Source organism: Neofelis nebulosa, chromosome 5 (genome assembly GCF_028018385.1).
Source record: "Neofelis nebulosa isolate mNeoNeb1 chromosome 5, mNeoNeb1.pri, whole genome shotgun sequence".
NCBI classification, from domain to species: domain Eukaryota; kingdom Metazoa; phylum Chordata; class Mammalia; order Carnivora; family Felidae; genus Neofelis; species Neofelis nebulosa.
Window position 1 is genome coordinate 143,553,563 of NC_080786.1, and position 25,216 is coordinate 143,578,778.

General features: G+C 38.1%; 1 protein-coding gene across 2 annotated transcripts in view; it reads right to left on the reverse strand.

Moving 5' to 3' along the window:
* LTN1 (listerin E3 ubiquitin protein ligase 1) overlaps window positions 1–16,812 on the reverse strand; it is a 62,334-nt gene extending 45,522 nt beyond the window's left edge. For both annotated transcript variants that reach the window (XM_058731816.1, XM_058731817.1), the window contains exons 1-6: window positions 16,654–16,812; window positions 11,393–11,596; window positions 10,793–10,891; window positions 9,821–10,051; window positions 7,399–7,451; window positions 6,509–6,689 (exon numbers count right to left, since the gene is read on the reverse strand). In XM_058731816.1, the coding sequence (XP_058587799.1) occupies window positions 6,509–6,689; window positions 7,399–7,451; window positions 9,821–10,051; window positions 10,793–10,891; window positions 11,393–11,596; window positions 16,654–16,695 (810 nt within the window). In that variant the 5' untranslated portion in view covers window positions 16,696–16,812. The remainder of the gene's footprint in view (window positions 1–6,508; window positions 6,690–7,398; window positions 7,452–9,820; window positions 10,052–10,792; window positions 10,892–11,392; window positions 11,597–16,653) is intronic.
* Between the last annotated feature and the right edge of the window lie 8,404 nt (window positions 16,813–25,216).

Genomic DNA, 25,216 nt, shown 5'->3' on the forward strand with positions numbered 1-25,216 from the left:
AACAAATCCCAAGCAAGATACATAAAAAGAAATCCACACTAAGACACAGAATGGTGCAACTGCAAAAAACAAAACAAAACAAAACAACACAACAACAACAAAACTCCCACAAGAATAAAGAGTAAACCATAAAAGTAGCAGAAGAAAAAGACAAACTACCTTCAAAGGAAGGACAGTAAGACTGAAAGATGACTTCAGCGACAACAATGTAAATCAAAATACAGTGGAATAGCTTCAAAAATAAATTAACTGCCAATATTCAATCCTGTACCCAGTAAAAGTCTATTTCAAGAATGAGAGTGAAGGAATGCCTGGCTGCCTAAGTCAGCAGAGCATGAGACCCTTGATCTCGGGGTTGTAGTTTGAGCCCCACGATGCATGTAGAGATTACTTAAAAAAAATAATAAAATCTTAAAAAAAAAAAAAAAGAGAGTGAAATAAAAACATCTTCTGATAGAGAAAAAAAGACCATCATCAGCAGACCAACACAAAAAGAAATTCAAAGACGACTTCTGTATTGAAAGTAGATGATTCCAGAGGGAAGGTAAGAGATGGAAAAAAGAATAATGAGCAAATAAAGCAACAAATATGAAGACAAATCTAAATGAAGATTGAGAATACAATAATAATGTTTTCTGGGATTAAAAAAAATACACATACACATATATTTAACCCCACAAAGTACTTTATTTCTGCATATTTTATATAAAATATTACCAAATGATGTTAGCAGTGTATTTAAAAAGATAAACATATAGCATGACTAGGCTGGAAAATAATATGATCATTTAAACATATGAGAAAGGCAATCAAGAAAACTTCATCATTATTTTATGACAAAAATACTCAGCAAACTAAAAATAGAAAAGCAATCTTAAACTTTATGATATCTACAGCAAGCATCATAATCAAAACATAAGAGTTTACAACTATTTCCATTAAAGTCAGGAACAAGAAAAGGATGCCAGCTATCACCACCTCCCTCAACATGGTAGTGGAGGACCTAATTCACACACAGATAAGGAAAAAATAAAAAGAATTGGAAAGTAACTCAAACATGTAGCTATAATCAGAGCAAAATAACAGGCTATAAAAAATATTCAAAAAGATGTAAACACTATCAGAACAAGAGTTTGGGAGAGTTGCTGAATATGCAATTTACATACGAAAGCATAGTATACATCTACCAGTAGAAACAAAAAAATGTAATTAAAAAACATGTGACTGTCACAATAGCAACAAAACCATAAACACGTTCAGGATGGAACATATTATAAAAATATTACTCTGAGATGAAAAGGGCCTAACACAGCCTAAAAATTTTGGAAGAAGAACAAAGTTGGATGGTTTCTAGACTTATTATAAAAAAATAATAACTAAGAGAATATGGTATTGGTGTAAGGATAAACATATAAATAAATGGAACAGAATAGAGAGTCTAAAATTTAAATCCAAGATATAAGGTCAACTGAATTTTGACAAAGGCGCCAGAGTAAGGAAAAGACAATCTTTCAACAAATGGGATACTTCTATGAAAAAAAAATTAGTTTGACTCTTACCACTACATCATTCACAAAAATTAATTCTAAATGAACCTAAACTATAAAACTTCTAGAGTAGAGAAAATCTTTGCAAACTTGAGGTAAGCAAAGATTAAAGGTAAGAAATCAAAAGCAAGAACCATAAAAAATTGACAAACCGGACTTCATAAAGATTAAAAACCTACTCTCTAAAAACCATTAACAAAATGAAAAGTTAAGCCACAGACTAAAAGAAAACATTCATGATTCTTTATCTGACAAAATACTTATATCCACAATAAGTAAAGCACATTCATAACTCAAAAATAAAAACCAAAAACTCAATTTTAAAATGGGCAAAAGAAATAAATAAATAGGTAAGTGAGCAAAAGAATATTGAGTAAAAAGACTGATACACTGATCTTCTTACCAAGAACAACCATAGGTTCTGGGAATAAAACGCAAGAAACAACTGAAGACAAATCAGAATATGGGAAATCAAAATATGGAGTAAGCAATCCACACAAACAGAGCTTGCATTCTGTGCAGCTGTGCCTGGAAGGTGGTTTCGGTCACCACCGCAGAGGCACAGGGACAGCTACAACTCCAATAAAAAGCCTCGTTGGAGGAACTGGAAGAACCAGAAAGAAGAGCCCAGGGTAACCAACGCGGCAAGAGAGTGGCAGGAACTCTAGGAGGGAGCGAAGGGAACCCCCACATTTCTGTGTTTATGGTCTAAAACAACTATAGTTGACTCTTGAACCATGCACAGGGTAAAGTGAAAGCAGTTCGAAGCTAAGGCGGAAAGAACTAAGCTGAGATCTGAGATGCTGTCCGCAGCAGGCATGACAGTTTGCAGTTAGAGTCTATCCAAGTTAACGGTCTACCAACACAAAAATATCAACACCCTTGGGAGCAATATAAAACAATCCAGTCTCTAAAACATAACTTTCAGAGTACAGGCCAAGTGTCTATGAACAGGATATAATCTAAAATTACTGAAATATGAAGTCAGGAAAACGTGATCCCATTTCCTAAGACAGTAACTGAGATCAATCCCAAGAAGAACAGATGTTATTATCAGACATGAACTCTAACACAGCTATTAAAACTACACTCCGTGAGGTAAAGGAAAAGAGAACAATGAATAAAAATAAATAAATAAGAAATAGAATGTACAACACCAAGAATCAACCTTAATGTAAATAAACTATGGACTCTGGACTTCATCATTTATCAATGTAGGTTCAGGGGTGCCTGGTTGGCTTCAGTCTGTAGAGCATGTGACTTTTGTCCGGGTTGTGAGTTCCAGCGCCACACTGGGCATACAGCTTGCTTAAAAAAATGTAGGTTTATCAATTGTTACAAATGTAGCATTCTGGTAGGGGATGCTTATAATGGGGGAGGCTAGGCATCTGGGAGGGGAAGGGATGGGAGGGCATATATGGGAAATCTGCATCTTCAATTGTGCTATGAACCTAAAACTGCTCTTAAAAAAGTCTTTAAAAAAAAAACAACAGGAAAATTCATCGAAGAAATAGAAAATACAAAAAACCAAGTAGAACCTTTAGAAATAAAAACATATTAAATTCAAAAGTGAGCAAAAGACTTGGACACCTCAAAAAGATATACAAATGGCCAAGAAGCACGTTAAAATATGTCCAACATCATCAGCCATCAGGGAAATGCAAATTAAAATCACAATGAAAAATCTCTACCCCACAGGTCAGTAAACATTTTCTTTAAAGAGCCAAACAGTAAAATAGTTTAGGCTTTGTAAGCCATATGGTCTCTCTTCCAACTATTTAGCTTGCTTTATTAGCATGAAAGTAGCCACAGACAATACAAAAAACTATTTACAAAAACAGGTGTGCCACATTTTGACCCATAAGCTATATATATCGTTTGCTGATCCCTGAATCCCACACCCATGAAGATGACCTAAATGAAAACAATTGATACAAAATCAATCTCATACACTGCTAACAAAAGTACACAACCACTTTGGTAAATAATTTGACACCTTCTTACAAATTTAACATATATGTACTCTATGAACCATCAATTTCCTCCCCTTGCCCAAGAAAAATGAAAATCCATGTCCATAACAGAGACTAAACAATAAAAAGGAATGGACTGCTGATACATGCAACAATGAATAAATCTTAAAAACATTATAGTGAGCAAAAGAAGCCAGAGACAGAATATGTTTGGCTCCATTTATATGAACACCTGTATGTCGGTAGCAACAGAAAGCAGGTCACTGGTTGCCTACAGTAAGGGGAAGGATGACTCAAAGAACCCATTTTTGGGTGATAAAAATGTTTAGTATCTTGATTGTAGTGGTTACATGAGTATGTACATGTACATGGGTAAATACATTGGTCAAAACTTGTTAAACTCTATGCCTAAAATGGTTACATTTTGTTGTGAGTAAATTATACCTCAATAAAGTTGGTTTAAAAATTATTCTAGGATATTTTTTATATACCTGAATACACTGGGATACGACAGGTTCATCGTAACATCAGGCTCAATAACTTTATAAAGAGAGCAAGCTTCCCCAAATCATTCATTTTTTTGAGGAATTCAATAAATTTACTGTAATTTATAGGGAAGAATAAAGTCACATATTCTACGAATTGAGGCAGCCAGATGCCCAGAAGAATGAAGTTCTAAAACAATTTGGTCAATCTTGAAGATGAAGACAAAAAAAGTGATTCACCTGAGCAGTTATCAGGATACATCATGTCACGTTAACATGTGATATTAAAATGGAATGGATACAAACTTCTGGTACTGGCATAAGAAGAAACAAAGACCAATGGACCAGAAGGCAGAGTTTAGAGACAAACTTATGAACATATGGAAATTTAATGTACCATACTGGCAGGACCACAAATCAATAGGGAAAGAATGAATAGCTCACTAGGTGATTTTTAGGAATACTGACTCACTACACATGAAGAGAAAGGTGACTAGGTATCTACTTAATGCTGTATAAAAAAAGGCAGATTTATTGATGGATTAAAGACTTCAGGGGTGCCTGGGCGGCTCGGTCAGTTGAGCGTCCAACTTCGGCTCAGGTCATGATCTCGTGTTTTGTGGGTTTGAGCCCCGCGTTGGGCTCTGTGCTGACAGTTCAGAGACTGAAGCCTGCTTCAGATCCTGTGACTCCCTCTCTCTCTGCCCCTTCCCTGCTTGCATTCTCTCTCTCTCTCTCTCAAAATCAATAAACCTTAAAAAAAATGTATTAAGAAAACAAAGACTTCACATGAAAAGTAAAGGTATTAAAAAAAGATGTAACTATTAAAAATACAAGAATGTTTTTCTGGCTTAAAAGTAGGAAAGGCCTTCATATGGCAAAAGCAGTGATTTTGATTACATGAAAATTACAATGTCTTTCTAAAGAGGACACAGGAAAGGTAACAAAGTGGGAGATTATTTGCAATTCCTAAAAACAACAAAAGGACAAATATTTAGGATACACAAAGAACTCTAGTAAAACAAAAAAAGAAAACTTCAAAAGAAAGGGGAGAAAGACATAAACAAGTAGTTTATAGAAAAAACACCAAAATTCAAAAAGCTTACAGAAAGATCCTAAAAGTCACTAGTTAGCAGAGTAATGGAAAAAAAAAAAAAATTTGAAACCCTATTAGACTGATAAAAATTAGGGAACTAAGGATTCTAGTCCTGGCTAGGATATAAGGATACACAGGGCTCATCAGGCAATGATGGTTGAGTGTAGAGTAAGGCAGCCATTCAAGAGAGCAATCTGGCACCACTCAGAAAATTAAGTATGCATATCCTCTTTGACTCAGCAATTCAAAAGCTAAGAGAATTTCAGAAAAAGAAATCCTTGCAGATTTGAAGGCGCATGAATGAAGATGTTCACTGCTGCACTGTCTGACAGCAGGGAGTTGAAGGCAATCAGTGCATCTATCACTGAGGGAATGCAGAGGTAAAACAGAAGATTGCGAATTTCTTAATCCTACATAGTATTTAGAAGGCCTGATCAAATACTCATATAAGGACATGATAGATTTAAAGTATTTTTGTACTTTTAAAAAAGTACTGAGAACTTGGGGCACCTGGGTGGCTCAGACAGTTAAGTATCCAACTCTTGATTTTGGCTTAGGTCATAATCTCACAGTTCAGCAGATGAAGTCCTGCATCAGGCTCGGTGCTGACAGCATGGAGCCTACTAGGGATTCTCAGTCTCTCTCTCTCTCTCTCTCTCTCTCTCTTTCCTCACCCCACCCAAATAAATAAACTTAAAAAAAATAAAGTTAAAAAGTACTTAGTTCTTAAAAAGCACAGGTAAAAAATACATTCCAAAAGGCGGTGATGTACCCAATAGGGAAAGTGTTACAGAAGCTTCATTCAGGCATGACTTCTAGTGCTGTTGTCTTTGTCAATGTTAATGAATCAACAATATCTATTAATAAGATGTCTTTACAGAGACACACATAAAACAAGGTTTCTTATTGACCAACTGACAAAAATGTTGTGACCAGAGACTCACAGGCACCCAATCCTATATTTCCCCTAAGAGTAATGCTGCAGTATTCACTTAATCAATATTCATGGGTTCTTCATATAAGCTAATTACCATGAATAAGAAGAATCAACTATACATACAAAAGGACATACACTAAGCAGATTTAGAATGGTTAGCTAGCGGAGGATGGAGAAGGAGACAGAGACATAAGAGAAAAAAAAATGCATGAAATTAGAAGACCTTCATGCACACCAACAATTTTAAAGTACCATGAACAGAACAGTGTGATAATACAACTCTGAAGTCTAAATAACTAAATAAAAAAGTAAAAATACAATAACATTGCAGTAAAAGAGGCAATTCCAACCACAAAGATGGGTTTGCAGAGTTTTAAACATAAACAATAAGCATAAAACACAAACATAAACTAACAAGATAAGGGTGGAAAAAAGGAGTCACAGATGTTTACAATAAAAGATTAAGATACCTGAGGTATACTGTGTTTTCCATATTTCCAAAACTTATTCTGTGATAAAAGAGACTTAAATTTTTCCTCCAGAGAATCAAGCTCATTATCAGGTAAGAGGCAAAGCAATTTTTTTAATGCCAATAAGGAACAAGTTACAACCCGATGGAATTTAGCTTCTCTTTCTTCCTCTGGAACCGTTCTTGATGTGAAAAGAAAATAAACATATATAAGAATTGAGCATAAGCCAAACTACATACTTGGCACTTCTATTTTAAATGTTTTATCATTAAATATCTACCAAAGTTGCTTTATTTTTATTTCTGCATTCTATTCGTCCTGTGCCAACCCTCCTCCCTTAAAATACAAACACAAAATTTGAATCACATATTTTTCAACTAATACAAGGGGAAAGTAGATGAAAAGCTGTGGCTTGAAAAAAGTGGGCAATATACTGTTCTCAGTAGCAAGTAATAGGATGAGTCTAGGGAATGGATATCAGTGCATCTAGGATTACTTGCCATTAGGGACTCCTAATAGTTTGACTAGTACGCAAAAGTAAATGGGTGATTTTACCACTCTCAACAGAACTATTCAGAGTTCTTCCACTAGTTCAACCGGACCTTAAAATGATTCCTGCTAGGACAATCAAAAGGTAAATGTGGGAAAAATATAAAAACATCTCTTTTTAAAGAACCAAATGTGTAATGCCCAGATAATTCAAGTTAAATAGCAAGATAACTGCAAGTAAAAACACTTAAAATAGCACCTGGCATATAGCATTATAGTAAGTATTTTCATCTCTACTTTAAGAATCCCTTTTTTAAAAATGTCACATTGAAATTACCATCTTGTTACGGATGAGCGAAGCCCATCCTTAACGTGAGTTACATAGATATAACACAACTTACTGTGGATCACTGAGTGTATCAGGTGTTTCTTTTATAAGATGATCCTGTAGCACCTACACAGGAGGAAAAATCCCATGAGCCTTGAGATTTTATTGAACTGTCAATGGTGAACAGTTAGAGCATAAACCTTGTCTTACTTAAAAGCTCTTACCCCTTCCCTGCAAAATTAGCAAAATTAAGCAGCAAAACTAAAAGGTTTGAATTTTACCTATTTTTCTTTCCCTATGAATCCCTAAGGTTGACTGGGGTAAGAAAGAGAGGGTACTTCTGAACATTTCCAGTACCCATCAAGAATCTTCCCCTAAATACTCCTGGTCTCTTGTCTCTCCATTCCTCCTATACACAGCAATGAGGTAGAATTCCCGATTAGTAAGTTTGAAAGAGAAATTCAGGCTGTTTTCCTCTCCTCTCTTTTTGAGCATCTCCCTGCGCATAAGGGAGAACACACATTGTGCTCTGTTCCTCATGGAGGAAAGTCTAAGGTTCCACTCAAAGTGGGTAAGTCTGCCTACATCCAGCATGCAGTACTAGAGAACTCACTATTCTAGTATCGCTTTTATCAGCAACTATAATAGCTAACATTTACTGAACTTTTCCATATGCCAGGTATTGCTTTGAGCACATTTCATCCATTAACTAAATTAATCCTCACAACTGCTCAATGAAGTACAAGTTAATTTCTACTTTAATAAAGAAATAGAGGCACAGAAACTTACCCAAGGTCATGCACAACTAATGACAGAATGTGACAGAGACCCAGAGCCCATGTTCTTATAGACAGTATGACATAATGCCTGTAAATCTGACATTTTGGTCTCAATGGCCTAACCCCTCTCTAAAAAACTGATTTTGAACTTAGGAAAGTTCAAGCCCAATATCTGTAAGGAACTGTGACATAACCAACTAACGGAAAAATAATGCAGGAACTAATCCACATATTCAATGATCAGTTATCCATCCATAACAAAGCCAAGAAACAAAAAACCAACCAAACAAAAAACTATGAATAGCCGAATTGGTTGTCTCAAAATCCATTTTCTTAAACTCTTAGTGTCCAAACTCATGACACTTCACTCTCACAACACTTATCACTTGATATTTCAAATATACCAATGATTCTTGGGTTGAGAACTCCCTTTGAGAATATGATTAAAGCTATAAACCCTCTCCCTAGAAAAACAAACTTGGTAAACTTGAAAGATGAAAAATGGAAGAACCAAGAACTTAAATGGGGAACTAGAATGCACATGTGTGTGTGTGCAGGGGAAAAGTTAGGTGAAAAGATCAGATAGGTAAGCCGGGACCAGACCATGCAGAGCCCTATAGGCCAGGGTAAGAAATCTGGACATGTAAGCATAATGGGAAGCCACAGAGAGGCTGACTAACTGAAATGAGGGATGGTGTTTAAAAAAGACACAGGGTGCTATGGAAACACAGAAGTACTAAATAAAGGAATGAATGCCAGCATGAATTTTTTAAAATCCTCAATTTCCCCATCATTCATAGTACGTCTACTTTTATTTCTTGAGAGAATACTAATGAACTCAGTTGTCTGGTTTTTCCGACCCATATATTAGGAATAGCAGATAAAGGGAGAAGAAATGAAGGACAGTATAAGATACAAACCGAAAGCCACAAAAGTTATGGCTGATATCAGTCTTGCAAAAGTGTTGCAAGAACCCTGGCCAAGTGTTGGAGAAACTTTCATATCTGTTAATGACAATATAAATGTATATGGCCTTTTGAAGGACAATTTATCAATATAAAAATATTTTTAAATGTTCTCATCCTTTGACCCAACATATATGGTTACTAGAAATTCTACTATCACTCCGACAGGGTATGAAAATATCTATTCAAAAATGTTCTCTGACGCAGTATTTGTTATAATAAAAAACAGGGAAAACCCAAATGTTTAATATAAAAGGAGTTAAATAAACTGTTGTACATCCATACAAAGGAATTTCAGAAAACCAACAGAAAGAATGAAGTATATCTGTATACTTGTATTGATATGGAAATATGGGGAAAAATAAATTTAGATTTATTTTTTAGGGTATAGATCTATTTTCATTTACATTTATTTTTAGGATTTAAATTTAGATTTTTTTTTAGATGTACTCTTTTTTCAGATTATGTATCATAAAGTATGTACCTAAATTTTTAGGTAGTATGACTAGGATTTATAAATTAAAGATGAAAAATGTAAATAACTTAGAAAGATCCCATCCAAAATGCTAATTATGTTAAAAATCAAAAATGGTCAATTTTGTTAAACACCATTTTTGAAAGGCAAACTTCCATTAAAAATACTTCACTTACTCGTTCCTTTATAATGCCAGGCGAAAGAGCCGTTGTTATAATATGCCTATATCCCTTAAATACTTGAGGACAAAAATACAGAATCACTCCAAGAACTTACACTTGTAATTTCATCCTTACAAAATGCTATGGCTTCAGGTTGCTTGCTTGGAGGGAAAGCTGCTTCAAAGGCATCTTTTGCTGCAGATGCAGCTGGCGTGTAAGTATCACACTGAGCCATTAACCAATAGCCCATTAAACTTTTTAAATAAGGAGCCAAGTGCTTCTTTACTTTAAGGATAAGCTTTTCAAAAGCCTGCTGCGTGGCTTCTCGAACCCGGCGATCGTGATCCTATTGAAAATATAATATGGCTTAAAATAGCTCTAACCCATAAAAACATATACAGACATTTCCAGATATGCTATGATGACCCATTAGTAAGAATTCACCTATGTGCAGAGCTAAACTAAAATTAATTATTGGGGCGCCTGGGTGGCGCAGTCGGTTGAGCGTCCGACTTCAGCCAGGTCACGATCTCGCGGTCCGTGAGTTCGAGCCCCGCGTCAGGCTCTGGGCTGATGGCTCGGAGCCTGGAGCCTGTTTCCGATTCTGTGTCTCCCTCTCTCTCTGCCCCTCCCCCGTTCATGCTCTGTCTCTCTCTGTCCCAAAAATAAATTAAAAACGTTGAAAAAAAAAATTTATAAAATTAATTATTATGTGAAAAAAATTGATTAATCTTTCCTTTTCCCCTTCTCGCAATGATAAAAACTATTCAAGATAGACTATTCAAGGTTAGGCCTTCAATATTAAGCAATTCACTCTCATTCTCTTCCAGCAAATATACAATGAAGTTAAACTGTCAGAATTTACTATAACTAGAAAGTATCTAGGTAATCCTCTAGTAATCACATAAGTTTTGAAAACCCAGACTTCAAATACACTTTATACAACTTAACATGATCCAAATTGCATAGTACTGACATAACATTTTATACTCCTCACCAAAAATGAATCATGTACATGTAACAGTTCTCAAGACTTCAATCAAAAACTGTACAATGAAATAAACTAGTGTAAGTTTTTAATACTTACAAGTGAAATTTTGCAGAAAATTCTTGGCCAGTATGGAAGAACTCCTTTTACGACTTCTGTGTCTCTCTCTGTACACATGGTTCCAAATTCCTGCATGGCCTGAAAGTAAATTAGCAACATTACTAAGAATCAACTGCCATAATATTGGCTATTCATTAGATATTTTCTGTGCTAGAAACTTAGTATGTAACGGGAGAATGCACTGCTTCTGTTTGTGCCATATGGGACTAATTTGAAGGGTTCCTTCACAGCATACTATGATAGAAGCTTCTCAATTTTTTTAAAAAATAAGATATACACAAACAAAAAACTCAATTTAATATTATAAGGTCAAATTTCCCATTCTCTAATGGGAAGAACTGCACAGCCAGAATTCCAAAATGGTTCAAATAAGTGCAGAACAACAAACAAATTTGTAATCCAGAAGATAAATGGTAAACTAAGCTTAAGTCTATGTGTCAGAAAAAAGGACAATTGTAAAAGAACTTATTAGTGATAAATGATTGCTCATTTTGCTTTACATAAAATATACCAATTGACATGTTGTTCTAACAAAAGAATTTTCTTGATCATTTTTATAAAAAACAACATAAAACTTACTTTTAACTTTGTTGTGACATCTTTCTTAGAAAGTTTCCGCAGCACCATTCGGAAATCAGAATCTACAAGACTGTCAATTTCTTCAGCTCCCTGAATAGCAGGAACATAGCCGAGGTCATTCTGTGACGTTCCAAAACCAATAAATCCAGGCACTGTTCCCTGTTCTTTGGCAAGGAGTTCTGCAGCTCGGCCACTGTTTGAAGGCTGATAAGAAAGTGGGGGGCGGGGGGAGATTTAGAGTCTAGGAAGAGTTCAAAATTTAACTTTGAGTTCTTATCCTTCACAATTCCCAGAGAGGAACAAGCTTTTATTTGAGAAGTTTTGTTTGCTAGTTTTTTTTAAATAAAGCCTCTCTTTTTAAATGTTTTTTAAAATTTATTTATTTTGAGAGAGAGCATGAGTGTACACGTGTACACACACACACACACACGACTAGGGGAGGGGCACAGAAAAAGAGAGAATCCCAGGCAGGCTCTATGCTGACAGTGCAGAGCCCAATATGGGGCTTGATCTCGTGAATCAAGAGATCACGACCTGAGCTGAAATCAAGAGGCGAAAGCTTAACTGAGTGACCCAGGAGCCCCAAGAACTTTTTATTTCCTAGCCTAAGATTTCATCTACTGCAATGTTCCCATCACTAAGAATCTATTAATAATTATCCTAGGAACCATTTTCTGGTTTGCTAAACATCAGAAAAATGTTTATTAAACTGGATACAATCCATTAGTGGCTCATGATATTAACTTAATGGGTCAAGACAGCATTTCAAAAAAATAGAATAAAATGTTAAAACTCAGAATGCATCACATACAGTAAGAATAAATACTAATTTATAAAATTAATTTCCAAATTTGTATAAAGAGTATATACACACACAAATGTGTACTATGTAATGATATAAAATTGATTCATAAATGAATTATATCTTTTCATCCATTCAACAAACATTTATTAAACAATCACCATGGGACCAATCTAATGATAGCTATTTCTAAGACTAGGAGTTCCTTGAGGGCAGACACACTCATTTCTACATACCCAAAGTTACTCTAACTTCTTTGAGCTATAATGGTCACAAATTATATTACTATGGACATAAAATCAATACAATGGTCAGGATATATGATACATTCCTTTGAACCAAAGCCTGTGGTTTGTTAAATCGATACACAATATAGTAGCTTCCTAGTACAAAAAGTTAATAGATTGATTGCGATAAAGAAAACATTTAAGCTGCTAAAGAAACTAACATATCTATTGTTAGCTAATAGAAAAATGCCTCAGTTCAATGTCTAGCATGACGTTACAACCCACGTATTCATCTGTTCCTGACCTCTCTAAAAGAATGGCTGAAAGGTGATTCAATTTGCTCATACCTAGCAAAAGTGTGTTTGGGAAACTCATTTTTCAAGGAATAATCTCGGCTACTTTCTAAACTGAATGACCAGAAATGAAAATGATAACATGAATTACATTTTTTTTCAAAATAGTAGCATTTAAGACTAATTTCAAAAAAAGTTCTCTATTTTGGAACTTTATTAAAATGAACTAACATTATTCAGTTCACCTTTCTCAATATTGGTACATGAATAAAGAGCTACAAAGGAAGTTAGTGAATTATAATACAATGTTGAAAACTAAGTATGATGACACTGGGACATCAGAATTTTATCTATAATACCATTTGTAAAGTTTTATTATAAAACAGAATAATGAACTAGTATAAAAAACTAGTTAATGCTAAAAGCTGAAGGAGTCAAGGCTAAATTCTGAACTGACCTGAAATACCAGAGCTGCTAGAGGTAACTGGGTGAAGAAAGGTATGAGATTTCCAATTTCCGATGGTAAAGTAACAAATTATTTTTAAAATAGGCTAATTGTGTCTTTTTATTCAATGTTTACTTTGAGCTTAAAATAGTTACTGTTTCTTATTACTTCCTCTACTGTATATTAAATGCTTATACCCACAGTTCAAAAATTAAGAACCTTGATTTTATTCCTTATACTACATGCGCTTCATTTTTTTTTTTTTTATTTACTGAGAGAGAGAGAGAGAGAGAGAGAGAGAGAGAGAGAGAGAGAGAGAGAGAGAGAGAAGCGCACATGAGCAGGGGAGGGGCAGAGAGGAAGAGAGAGAAAATTCCAAGTAGGCTCCACGCTGTCAGCAGAGAGCCAGACGCAGGGCTCCATCTCACCATCTCACAACCGTCAGTGAGATCGTGACCTGAGCCAGAACCAAGAGTTGGGCTGGACGCTTAACTGACTAAGCCACCCAGGCACGCCCCTACTTCACTCCTTTGTGCCTGTCTTCTAGAGGTATCTGAGGTGGCAATCCTGACTCTACAGTTTCAAGGCCAAACTCTGGAAGATTTACAAGATCTTTCAGCATCTGGCCTCCACGGCGTATCTCCCAACACTCTTTTCTTCCCTTGTCACAGGTCCTCCCCTCCTCTCCCAATTTTGCTGCCACCACTGATGTTCCAGTCCCAAAGTGAATTCACAGTTCTCTGAATAGGTTATGCCCTTCACAATCTGATATCTGTGCAATCTCTTCTCTTTGCCTGAAAGCCTTTTCTTTCTTTCCATTGCCTGACAAACTCTCATTCATCTTTCAAAACACACTCTTGTTTTCAACCTTTGTCTCCCGCAGGTCAAGTACCATTCTTTTTCTGTTCCACTGTTTTCTTTCTACTCACACCTGTATCATAGTTCTTTAATATATTATAATCATTTGCTTACTTATAGGTCTCTCATCAGACTTACAGTTCAAGAATAAGAAACATCTGTCTATCATCTTTGAACACATGGCATTCAGTACTCAAAGTCTTCTGTTGAATGAAAGACTGCCACTCTGAGGTTCAAACCTCAACTATGCAACTTCCTGGCTAATGAACATAGGTAAATTAATTTCTCTAAGCCTCCGAACCATTATCTTTAAAATGAAGAAAAAAAAATAGCAACTAAGCTGTTACTTGGGTTACTGTCAAAATTAAACATAGTTTTTAAACCATTAAAATTGATTGCAGCAAGAAATCAACAAAGGATGCTAAAACAATTAAGTGAAAGTTTATGAGAGAACAGGTTATTCTCAGTCTCAAAATACCACTCCCAGTGTTATTTGCTAATAGCCAGTAGAAAAAGATACTTTTATAATGGACATCACATTAACCAAGTGATTAAATAACATCACTAATAAGACACGCAAGCATCACGTGCACCCGATCCACTGATGATGCTACATCACCTATGAAGCATTCCTATCAAAAACTGTTTAACCTGAATCTAATCAAAGGAACAATTAGACAATTCTAAATTAAGTAAAACAAGTGGCCTAGACTTTTCCAGACTGTCCGTGTTATAGAAGAACTACCCTCAAAACAGAAGCAGCAGAAGGAAAAAAAAAAACATGGGAAAACTACCTAGAACTAAACAATAACTGAATGGAATCACTCCATCCTTGATTGGACCTTCAGTGTTTTTTAAAATGCTATATCTGGGGGCGCCTGGGTGGCGCAGTCGGTTAAGCGTCCGACTTCAGCCAGGTCACGATCTCGCGGTCCGTGAGTTCGAGCCCCGCGTCGGGCTCTGGGCTGATGGCTCAGAGCCTGGAGCCTGCTTCCGATTCTGTGTCTCCCTCTCTCTCTGCCCCTCCCCCGTTCATGCTCTGTCTCTCTCTGTCCCAAAAATAAAAAAAATAAAAAAAAAAAAAAAGTTGAAAAAAAAAATGCTATATCTGATAACAAGTTATAGAGAACATTATTGAGATGACTACAGAAATCTAAATAGTGTTCTATGTTATTAGATAATAGTATTTTACTGAAGTTAAATTTTCCGCATGTTGTAATTGCTCAAGGTTATGTAGAAGAATGGCATTTGTTTAGAATATACCTGCTGAAGTACTTAGGAGCTAAGTGTCATGATGTATGCAACTAGTTCTCATATGGTTCAGCAAAACACATATATTTAGAGAGAGAAAACAAGTGTCACCAAATATTAACAACTGGTGATTCTAGGTAAAGAACATATAGCTTGTCACTCTAATATTTTTGCAACCTTCCCTCATATTTGGAATACTTAAAAAATAAAACAAGAAAATTATTTAAATAAAAAAATTAAAATCCAATGAGAATGCAAGTGTTTAACGCAGTACCCGCACAAGGCAAGTCACTATTATTGTTGGTACTATCTGCCAAAAAGACTAAATGACAGATCTAAGACAATGTTGTACTGATATCACTAGAATTTGATCAGAAACAGGGAAAAGGACTCCCATAAAATTGGACTGTGCCATAACAAACCTAGTATCATAAAAATACATTATGACATCCCTAATCATGTAGGTTTAATCCACTTGTGGGTATTCTTCAAACAGTATTTAGCTAGCGTCTACTCTATGCCAATCCTCGTCCTAGGCTCCTAGAATAACAACAGCTTTCATGAAAACACCTGACTTCATAATACTTACATCCCAGGGAAGCAAGACAGTAAATAAAGGGAGACAGTAAATTACACGGTATGTGAGAAGTCCTAAGTGCAAAGGACTAAGATAAAGCAGGAAAGGAGCACAGGGAGTGGGAGGAGGGCTACAATTTAAAACCAGGCGATCATGAGAGAGCTCAATGGGGTGTCTCCGGCAATATTTGCAGCCACCTAACAAAAGAGCGTTGGGGAGCCTGCCAGGCAAGGTCAAGGCTCGGTGACGAGGTCAGTGTGGCTGGATGGAGGGAGCGAGGAGGAGGACGTTGAAGATGGTGCCAGAGACAGGAAGGGGCCAAAGGCAGGCCACATACCATCGTAGGGGATTTGGCCTTTACCCCGAGGAATGTGGGGAGCCCCAGGTTTTTGAGCAAATGGGCGACATGAATCGAGATGCCCCGCACACCAGGCTCACTTTAAATGCTTCCTACCCAACTCCCTTGTTCCTAACGCCACTCCCCCCACCCGAACCCCTGCTACCCCGGCCAGGTAACCTTCCAGTTGAGACAGACACTGAACAATTTCTTAATGGAAACTGTTGGGGTCTGTGCTCAGGCGGAGACAGCTCTGGCATGGACCATCTTTTCTCTCGCAAATCCCCAATCTCCTCGAGGGCAACCCATCCCGCTCGTGGGGACGCACACACAACCGGGAGGTCACACTCGACACGCAAACACACGCCTCCCCACAACCGCGCTCCACAAGCCCTCCGGCCGCGCGCGTGGTGGAGCCAGCCGCTTCGAGAGAAGAACTCCTCCCGGTCGGCCGGGCCACTTCGCACTCACCCTCAGGTTCCCCTTGGTCCGCTGCTTGTTCTTCCCGCCCATGGTCGCGGTCTCAGCCACACTCCCAGCCTGCAGCTCCCAGGTTGACACCGCCGGGCCACAACTTCCGGCCCCCAGCGCCGGAAAAGGACCCACTGGAGCGACTTCCCCGGCCCTCCCCTTCCGCCACCCACCCCGCCCCCCCGCCTCCTCACTTCCGCTCCCGCCTTCCGCCGCGTCCTTGACCATCCGCCTTGGGAAACGACACAACTAGAGCCACGCCTGGCCGAGTGACGTCATCCATGCCCAATAAGAGGCCAAGCCGAGCACCGGTGCTCCAAATCCTTCCTTTCGCGCTGTCCTGGGTTTAGGTTTGTCCCCTATTTAGTGGGTAGGAAACTGGTGTGAGTCACGAACGGGGCATTTTTCTCCTATGGTAGCAGAAGAATGACATGGTCGTGGCTGTGGAAAGATAGCAAAATGTTAAACCTTCTAAAATGCAGTCATTAGCATCACCTGGGCATTTATTAGAAATGCAAACTGTCAGATCCACCTCAGGACTACTGAATCAGATTTTGCATTTTTTAATGTTTATTTATTTTTGAGAGAGAGATACAGACAGAACACAAGTGGGGGGAGGGGAGACAGAAAGAGAGAGAGAGAGGGAGACACAGAATGGAAGCAGGCTCTAGGCTTGGAGCTAGTTCAGTCAGCACTGAGCCCCAAGCGAGGCTTGAACCCGCAAACCGTGAGATCATGAGCTGAACCGACTCAGCCACCCAGGCACCCCCAGATTTTGCATTTTTAACATGATTCCCAGGTCTTGTTAAATTTTGAGAAGTTAAAAAAAAACAAAACTTGAGAAGTTATGCTCCAGGTAATATTCTCTAAATCCCCCCCTTTCATATCAAAAGTTAAGTGCAGTTTTTGGAAGTCTATAAAAATTTGAAATGTACAGATCTTGTACTAAGTGATTTTGCTTTTTCAATGTTGCTAGTTATTGTATCTCATGTCCACACATTCACCCCTTTATACAAACTATTTCTCCTTTATTCAACTGGCTTCCTGTTAGACTCCATCAACAGTGGGGACTAGAACGATACTGACATGAGAAGCGACTTGCTCCGTTCTGTTAGCATCAAACCAGCAGCACTGCTTTGCTCCAGCAGCATCAATTCATTTAGGGGCAGTTGGTTTCACTCTGCATCTTTTTCTTTTTTCCAAGAATCTGTCACCCTTATTGTGCACCTCAGGAGTACCAGCAGTGGCAGCCAGGCAGGAACCTTCCTCTGAGACGTCTGATTCCTAGTTCCGTGGGACACTTCCTCTGAGCTCCAGACTTCTCTAAATATAGCTTATTCTGTAGACTGGAATTCAGAATCAAATACTTCACAGGATTTTAGCACAAAAGTAAAAAAATTTAGAAACTGTCCCTAAAAAAAGCAAAGTGAAACAAATACACCTGTATATCAACAAAGTTGATGGCTTTGTAACACAAAGAGGAATTATTTCAGTGGACTCTAGAGCACATTTATTTGACTATATATCTATATGGAATATACCTGACAAAAACACTTAAAAAATTCTTAAACTATTTTCAGTAATTATAATAGCATAATAGTGTCAGTACTATTATCGTGAAATCAAATCAAATAATTATTACAAAGATACATGGAATTCTGGAAAGTGATGAAAATATTCTGTATCTTGATTGAGGTAATGGTTACAACTATGTGCATTTGTCAAAACTCATAGAATTCTACTTGAAAAGGATGAGTTTTCATCCAAATTCCTATTTGATTTAAAAAAGCAAATATGTAATTATGTTAATGCCATTGGGAACTAAGAAAAAAAATACAAATATAAAATGAAAAGGTTTAAGATAGGGGTGCCTGGCTTGCTCAGTCAGTAGAGCATGCAACTCTTTTTTCTTTTTCTTTTTCTTAGAGAGACAGAGTGTGAGAGGAGGAGGAGAGGGGCAGAGGGAAAGAGAGAATCTTAAGCTGGCTCCAGGTCTAGCCCTCAGCCTCACGTGGGGCTCAATCCCACATGACCTGAGCCAAAATCAAGAGACAGGAAGCTCAACCAACTGAGCCACCCAGGCGCCCCAAAGCATGCAACTCTTGATCTTGGAATTGTGAGCTCAAGCCCCGTGTTGGGTGTAAAGGTTACCTAAAAAATAAATTTAAAAAATGGAAAAACAAGGCTTGAGATAAAATTTATACCATATACAAAAGACCCACTGCCAACATCATCCTCCATGGAGAAAAACTGAGAGCTTTTCTCCCTAAGGTGAGGAAAACAAGGATGTTCCGTTCTCACCACTGTTATTCAACCTAGTGTTGGAAGTTCTAGCCTAAGCAATCAGCACAAAGAAATAAAAGGCATCCAAATTGGAAAAGAGGAAGTCAAACTTTCACTCTTTGTAGATGACATGATACTCTATGTGGAAAACCCAAAGACGCCGCCAAAAAACTTCTAGAACTGATCCATGAATTCAACAAAGTCACAGGATATAAAATCAATGTACAGAAATAGGTTGCATTTCTATACATCAATAACGAAGTAGAAGGAAGAGAAATGAAGGAATCGATCCCATTTACAATTGCATCAAAAGCCATAAAATACCTAGGAATAAAACTAACCAAAGAGATGAAGAATTTATACATTGAAAGCTATAGAAGGCTTATGAAAGAAATTGAAGAAGTCATGAAAAAATGGGAAAACATTCCATGCTCATGGATTGTAAGAACAAATATTGCTAAAATGTCAATACTACCCAAAGCAATCTACATATTCAAAGCAATCCCAACAAAATAACATCAGCATTCTTCACAGAGCAGGAAAAAACACTCCTAACATTTATATGGAGCCAGAAAAGACCACAAATAGCCAAAGCAATCCCGAAAAAGAAAACGGAAGCTGGAGGCCTCACAATTCCAGACTTCAAGCTCTATTACAGAGCTGTAATCATCGAGACAGTATGGTACTGGCACAAGAACAGACACATAGGTTAATGGTACAGAACAGAGAACCCAGAAATGGACTCATAAACATATGGCCAATTAATCTTTGACAAAGCAGGAAAGAATATCCAATGGAATAAAGACAGTCTTCAGCAAGTGGTGCTGGGAAAACCAGACAGTGACATGCAGAAGAATGAACCTGGACCACTTTCTTACCGCATACACAAAAATAAACTCAAAATGGATGAAAGACCTAAACGTAAGACAGGAAGCCATCAAAATCTTAGAGGAGAAAATAGGCAACAATGTCTTTGACCTCAGCCGCAGCAACTTCTTACCAGGTATTTCCCTCCAGAGGCAAGGGAAATAAAAGCAAAAATGAACTATTGAGACATCATCAAAATAAAACTTCTGCACAGCGAAGTAAACAATCAGCAAAGCTAAAAGACAACTGACAGAATGGGAGAAGGTATTTGCAAATGACATATCAGATAAAGTTAGTACCCAAAATCTATAAAGAACTTATCAAACTCAACCCTCAAAAAAACATAATAATCTGGTGAAGAAATGGGCTGAGGACACGAATAGACACTTTCCCAAAGAAGACATCCAGATAAAAAGATGCTCAACATCACTCATCGTCAGGGAAATACAAATCAAAACCACAATGAGGTACCACCTCACACTGGCCAGATTGGCTAAAATTAACAACTCAGGCAACAATAGATGTTGGCCAGGATGTGGAGAAAGGGGAACCCTTTTGCACTGTTCATGGGAATATAAACTGGTGTAGCCCTCTGGAAAACAGTATGCAGGTTCCTCAAAAACTTAAAAATAGAGGGGTGTCTTTGTGTCTCAGTAGGTTAAGCATCCGACTTTGGTTTAGGTCATGATCTCACGGTTCATGAGTTTGAACCCCCAGTTGGACTCTGAGATGACAGCTGAGAGCCTGGAGCCTGTTTCGGATTCTGTGTTTCCCTCTCTCTCTGGCCCCTAACCCCCGGTCATGCTCTCGCTCTCAAAAATAAACATTTTAAATATATCTTTATAGAGACACGCATCGGAACGTACAGATAAAAAGATATGATGTCTGGGATTTGCTTCAACAAGTCCAGTGGAGTAAGGGGTAGGAGCAGAAATTTGATCTATATCAAATACTTCTATATCAGATATCAAATACTTCTGACAGTATCTATAAAATACTCTCTAGGTTACTGATACCATACTTTCAGACTTTTTCTCGTAATCTTCCTTTCCTTGGTTTCCTTTGATGACTCATTTGCCTCTACGGAGCTTTCAAATATTGAATATTGGAGTCCCTCAGGATTCCATTCAGGCCATTTGCTCTCTTCATCCATAGTCTCTGCTTAAGAAATTTCATCCATATTCACAACTTTTCCCCCAAATTTATATCCAGTCCAGACCTACAGACGCAATTTCTATTGGAAGGCTTAGGCACCTGGGTGGCTCAGTCGGTTGAGCAACCAACTTCGGTTCAGGTCATGGGTGCTCTCTCTCAAAAATAAACAGTAGAAAACATTTTAAGGGGTGCCTGGGTGGCTCTTGATTTTAGCTCAGATCATAATCTCATGGTTCATGGGTTCAAGCCTTAAACTGGGCTCTGTGCTCACAAGGTGGAGCCTGCTTTGGATCCTCTGTCTCCCTGTTTCTGCCCCTCCTGCCCCAAAAGTAAATGTTTAAATTTTTTTTTAAAGAATTAAAATAAAAAAGGGCTTAATTTGAAGTCTTTTGGACACTCAAATTCAAGCTCCCCAAAGTGGAATAATTTTACCCCCAAACTTGGGTGTCTTGTATTCTTTATCTTGGTAACATGCACCACAGTAAATCCACGTTCACAAACTACACTTTTGGAATAAACCTTCCTTTTCCTCTCTCCCTTTCCCTCTGTTCAATAACCCCTCAGAATCCTAACAACTTAACCTCCTAAGTACCTCCCAAATGTTTCTGCATTTCAAACTCCATCACCATCTCTACTGTCTAAGCCAAAAATCATTCCTTGGCAATAGTCTCCTAACTGGTTTATAAACGTGCATTTTCCCTCTTCAATCTAGGATGCATGCTGCAGCTAGAAGGATTTTTTTTTTTAAATAAAAATGGCCTATAAGATCATGAATTACATGGCCCCAGCCCACCCCTCCAACTTGTCACGCCACTCTGTTCATTACTTGTCAATCACAAGCCCCACTAGCCTACTTCATCTCTTAGGCATGTCACAGACTTTCCATCTTCAGGGTCTTCACTAAGGCTACTCTTTTGGGGTGAAAGTTTCTTTGCCACTCCCTCTGTCCAAAATCCCCCACTCTTCCCAAGTTCAACCGGGTCAGGTTCTGTTGTATGCATTCTCATGGATCGCTCTACTTATCAAATGGAAAGAAATAGTAGTCTCAATAGTTGTCAAATGCCTTACTCTCAAACCAGGATACAAACTTGATGAGGACTGGGTCCACTTTTATCCATTCCAGAGTGGGTAAATAGTTATCGAATAAATAATAAGTATTAACATAAACTTAGGGGAAACAAACAGCACTCAATTACTTGATTGCTGATTCTGTAGTTCCAACTACCACAAAAATATATTAAAAACAAATAAGTAGTATAAATATTGGAAAATACGCCATTGGAGTATTGTTGGCAAATTATGTCTGTCTATTTGAAAAACACAAGAATATTAATAAAAGAAGTACTCAAAAACACTTTACAAATGCAGTCAGATCTCAAATAAATATCCAGTATTAGTACAGGTATTGGTTTGACTAATAATAATGGGAAATATAATGGAAAAAAACAAGAATAAAATAATAAAATGTGTATTTCCTATGTGGGGGGAAAAACATGAAAATTTACTGAGGAGCATAAAATATAAACGGAAAGATATCTGTTTCTGGCCTGAAAAATGAAATAATGGGAAAAGACAAGTTCTGGGTTCATGCTGACTTTCTAGCCCAGCTCTTCTACTTACTAACGGTGCAAATTTGTACATCTTACTTAACCTCACTGATCCTCAGTTTTATCACCTGTGAAGTGAGATAATACTACATCCACATACTATATCTATCAAAAGGATTGCTGTAAAGAGACAGTCCTTGGAAAGGCACAAAGCCAGATAAGCATTTTTAAAAAAATAGGTTTATTTATATATTTTGAGAGAGAGAGAGACAGAGACAGAGACAGAGAGAGAGAGAATCCCAAGCCTGACCGGAGACTCAATCTCATGACTGTGAGACAAATGCCCTATGATTCTCCCATAAAACAAACAAACCGAACAAAAACCAGGTACCACCTACTACCCTAGAGTGGCCTGTCTCTTCCTTCCCTTGCTGCCCCCCCCAGTGGGAGTTTACATCTGGAAAGTTCCCAAGGTTTTGAAGCAACAGAAAGCCTTCTCAGTTGATACCCCAAAGAAAGAAAACCATAAAGAAAACTACTGATGGATTTAAATACATTAAATTAAAAAGTGTTTTTTTTCCTATGTCAGAAAAAACAAGTAGACAAATGAGGAAATCTGCAACATTAACTGGGGGCTAATATGCTTACTGTTAAACAAATTCTTACAAATAAGTATTTTAAGGCTGCCCAGTTAAGTAAAAATAAGTAACACATAAACAGGCATTTACTGCAAAAGATATATAATTGACCCACCCTAAGAGTTAAATGAAAATAACATAAAATGCAGATTTTTCATCTATAAAATTGATAAAATAATAATAATGAGTGTTGACAAAAATCTAGAGAAAAGGAAAATTCAGAACAATTGCAATTTTCATTTGTTAATCTTTCACAAGTACAATTTAACAAGACAAATCCAAGGCTTAAGAGTGAATTTCCACTTTTGGAAATCTAAGGTGAAGAGAAAATAGATGCCCATAACTTTGTTGATTGGAAAACAAAAATAAAACAAAAACCAAAAAAGGCTAAGACCTCATAACATAACAGTGAATTGCTGAATTGCAGTACACTCAGCAATACAATTCTCTTTGACAATGCTGTTGAAAAATCTATGTCATTGAGACATCTAAAATCTACTTTTTAATTATTATTTTTTTAAGTTTCATTTATTTTTGAGAGAGAGAGAGAGAGAGCGCGTGAGCGAGTATAAGCTGGGGAGGCACAGAGAGAGAGAGAGGGAGACACAGAATCTGAAGCAAGTTCCAGGCTCCAAGCTGCCAGCACAGAGCCAGACGCTGGACTCGAACCCACGAACCAGGAGATCATGACCTGATCTGAAGCTGGATGCTTAACCACTGAGCCACCCAGATGCCCCAAAGTCTATTGTTTAATGAAAGAAGGCAATACAAAACAGTATGTGCAGTATAATTTAACTGCTTAAAAAAGAAAGTAACACATGGGCGCCTGGGTGGCTCAGTCAGTTAAGAGTCCTACTTGATTTCAGTTGGGGTCATTATCTCAGCATTGGTGCCATTGGGCCCTGCATCAGGTTCAGTGCTAACAGTGCAGAGCCAGCTTGGGATTCTTTCTCTCTCCCTCCCTGCCCCTGCCCTGCTCGCGCGCTCTCTCTCAAAAACTAAATAAACTTAAAAAAAAAAAAATATATACTACATATACACATAAGTAAAAAATATATATATAATAGAAAATGTTGTCTTCTTGGGGGCAGACTTAGGGTGGGTTTTATTTATTTTGAGAGAGAGAGAGAGAGAGAGAGAGAGAGAGAGAGAGAGAGAGAGAGAGATGGAATGCAGGCATGTGCCAGTGGGGGAGAGGGGCAGAGTGTGAGGGTGAGAGACAATCCCAAGCAGGCTCCACTCTCAGTTCAGAGCCCAAGGAAGGGCTTGATCCCACGACCCTGGGATCACGACCTGAGCAGAAATAATGGTTTGAGGTTCAACTGACTGAGCCGCTCAAGCACCCCTTAGGGTGAGTTTTATATCCAGTTATGTCTACATTTCCTATAATGATCATCTTTTCTAATAAAAATGTATTACATACGCATTTATATATGGGGGTGGGGACCAAGACAGAAGAGATTTACAAAATCCAAACAGCCAAATGTGGGGGGTAGGGTGAGGGGCTGGAGGTGGATTAAACCTCCATTTAGGTAATTCCCTGGTTAAAATCTGGAGACATGGTGGACCTCGACTGCACACCGCCCGGATCCCAGAGAGCATCGTTCCACCAATTCTCCCGGCTGCGGCAACCTGGAGACACCCAGAAGAAGAATGCAGACCGATACCTCATTTCCCAAAGATAGTTAAGTGTTAAAAACAAAACAAAACAACAACAACAACAATAACAACAGCACCCCATCTGGCAGCACGGCCGCCCCCGTCTGGCTGCGAGATCCCCAGCAGAAGGGTGAGCCCGCAGTTTAGGACTACAGCCCTGGGTCCAAAGCCTCCGCCCACAGCCGCAAGGCAGCGCTGGTAGCTGAGGTTCCGCGACCGGCCCCACGGGCTCCCACACTCACTAAGGTCCCCGACACCCGGCTAGCAGTTTCCAGGCAAGTGGGTAAAAGGGTGGGGCGCCTGCGCGAAGCGTCGTTAGGTCCGTCCCAGCCGCGCTCCAGGTGAGCCGCGCGCTCCAGGTGCAGGGTCAGTGGAAGGCCACGGTGTCGGTCAAAGCCCCGGAGCATTTGAAGG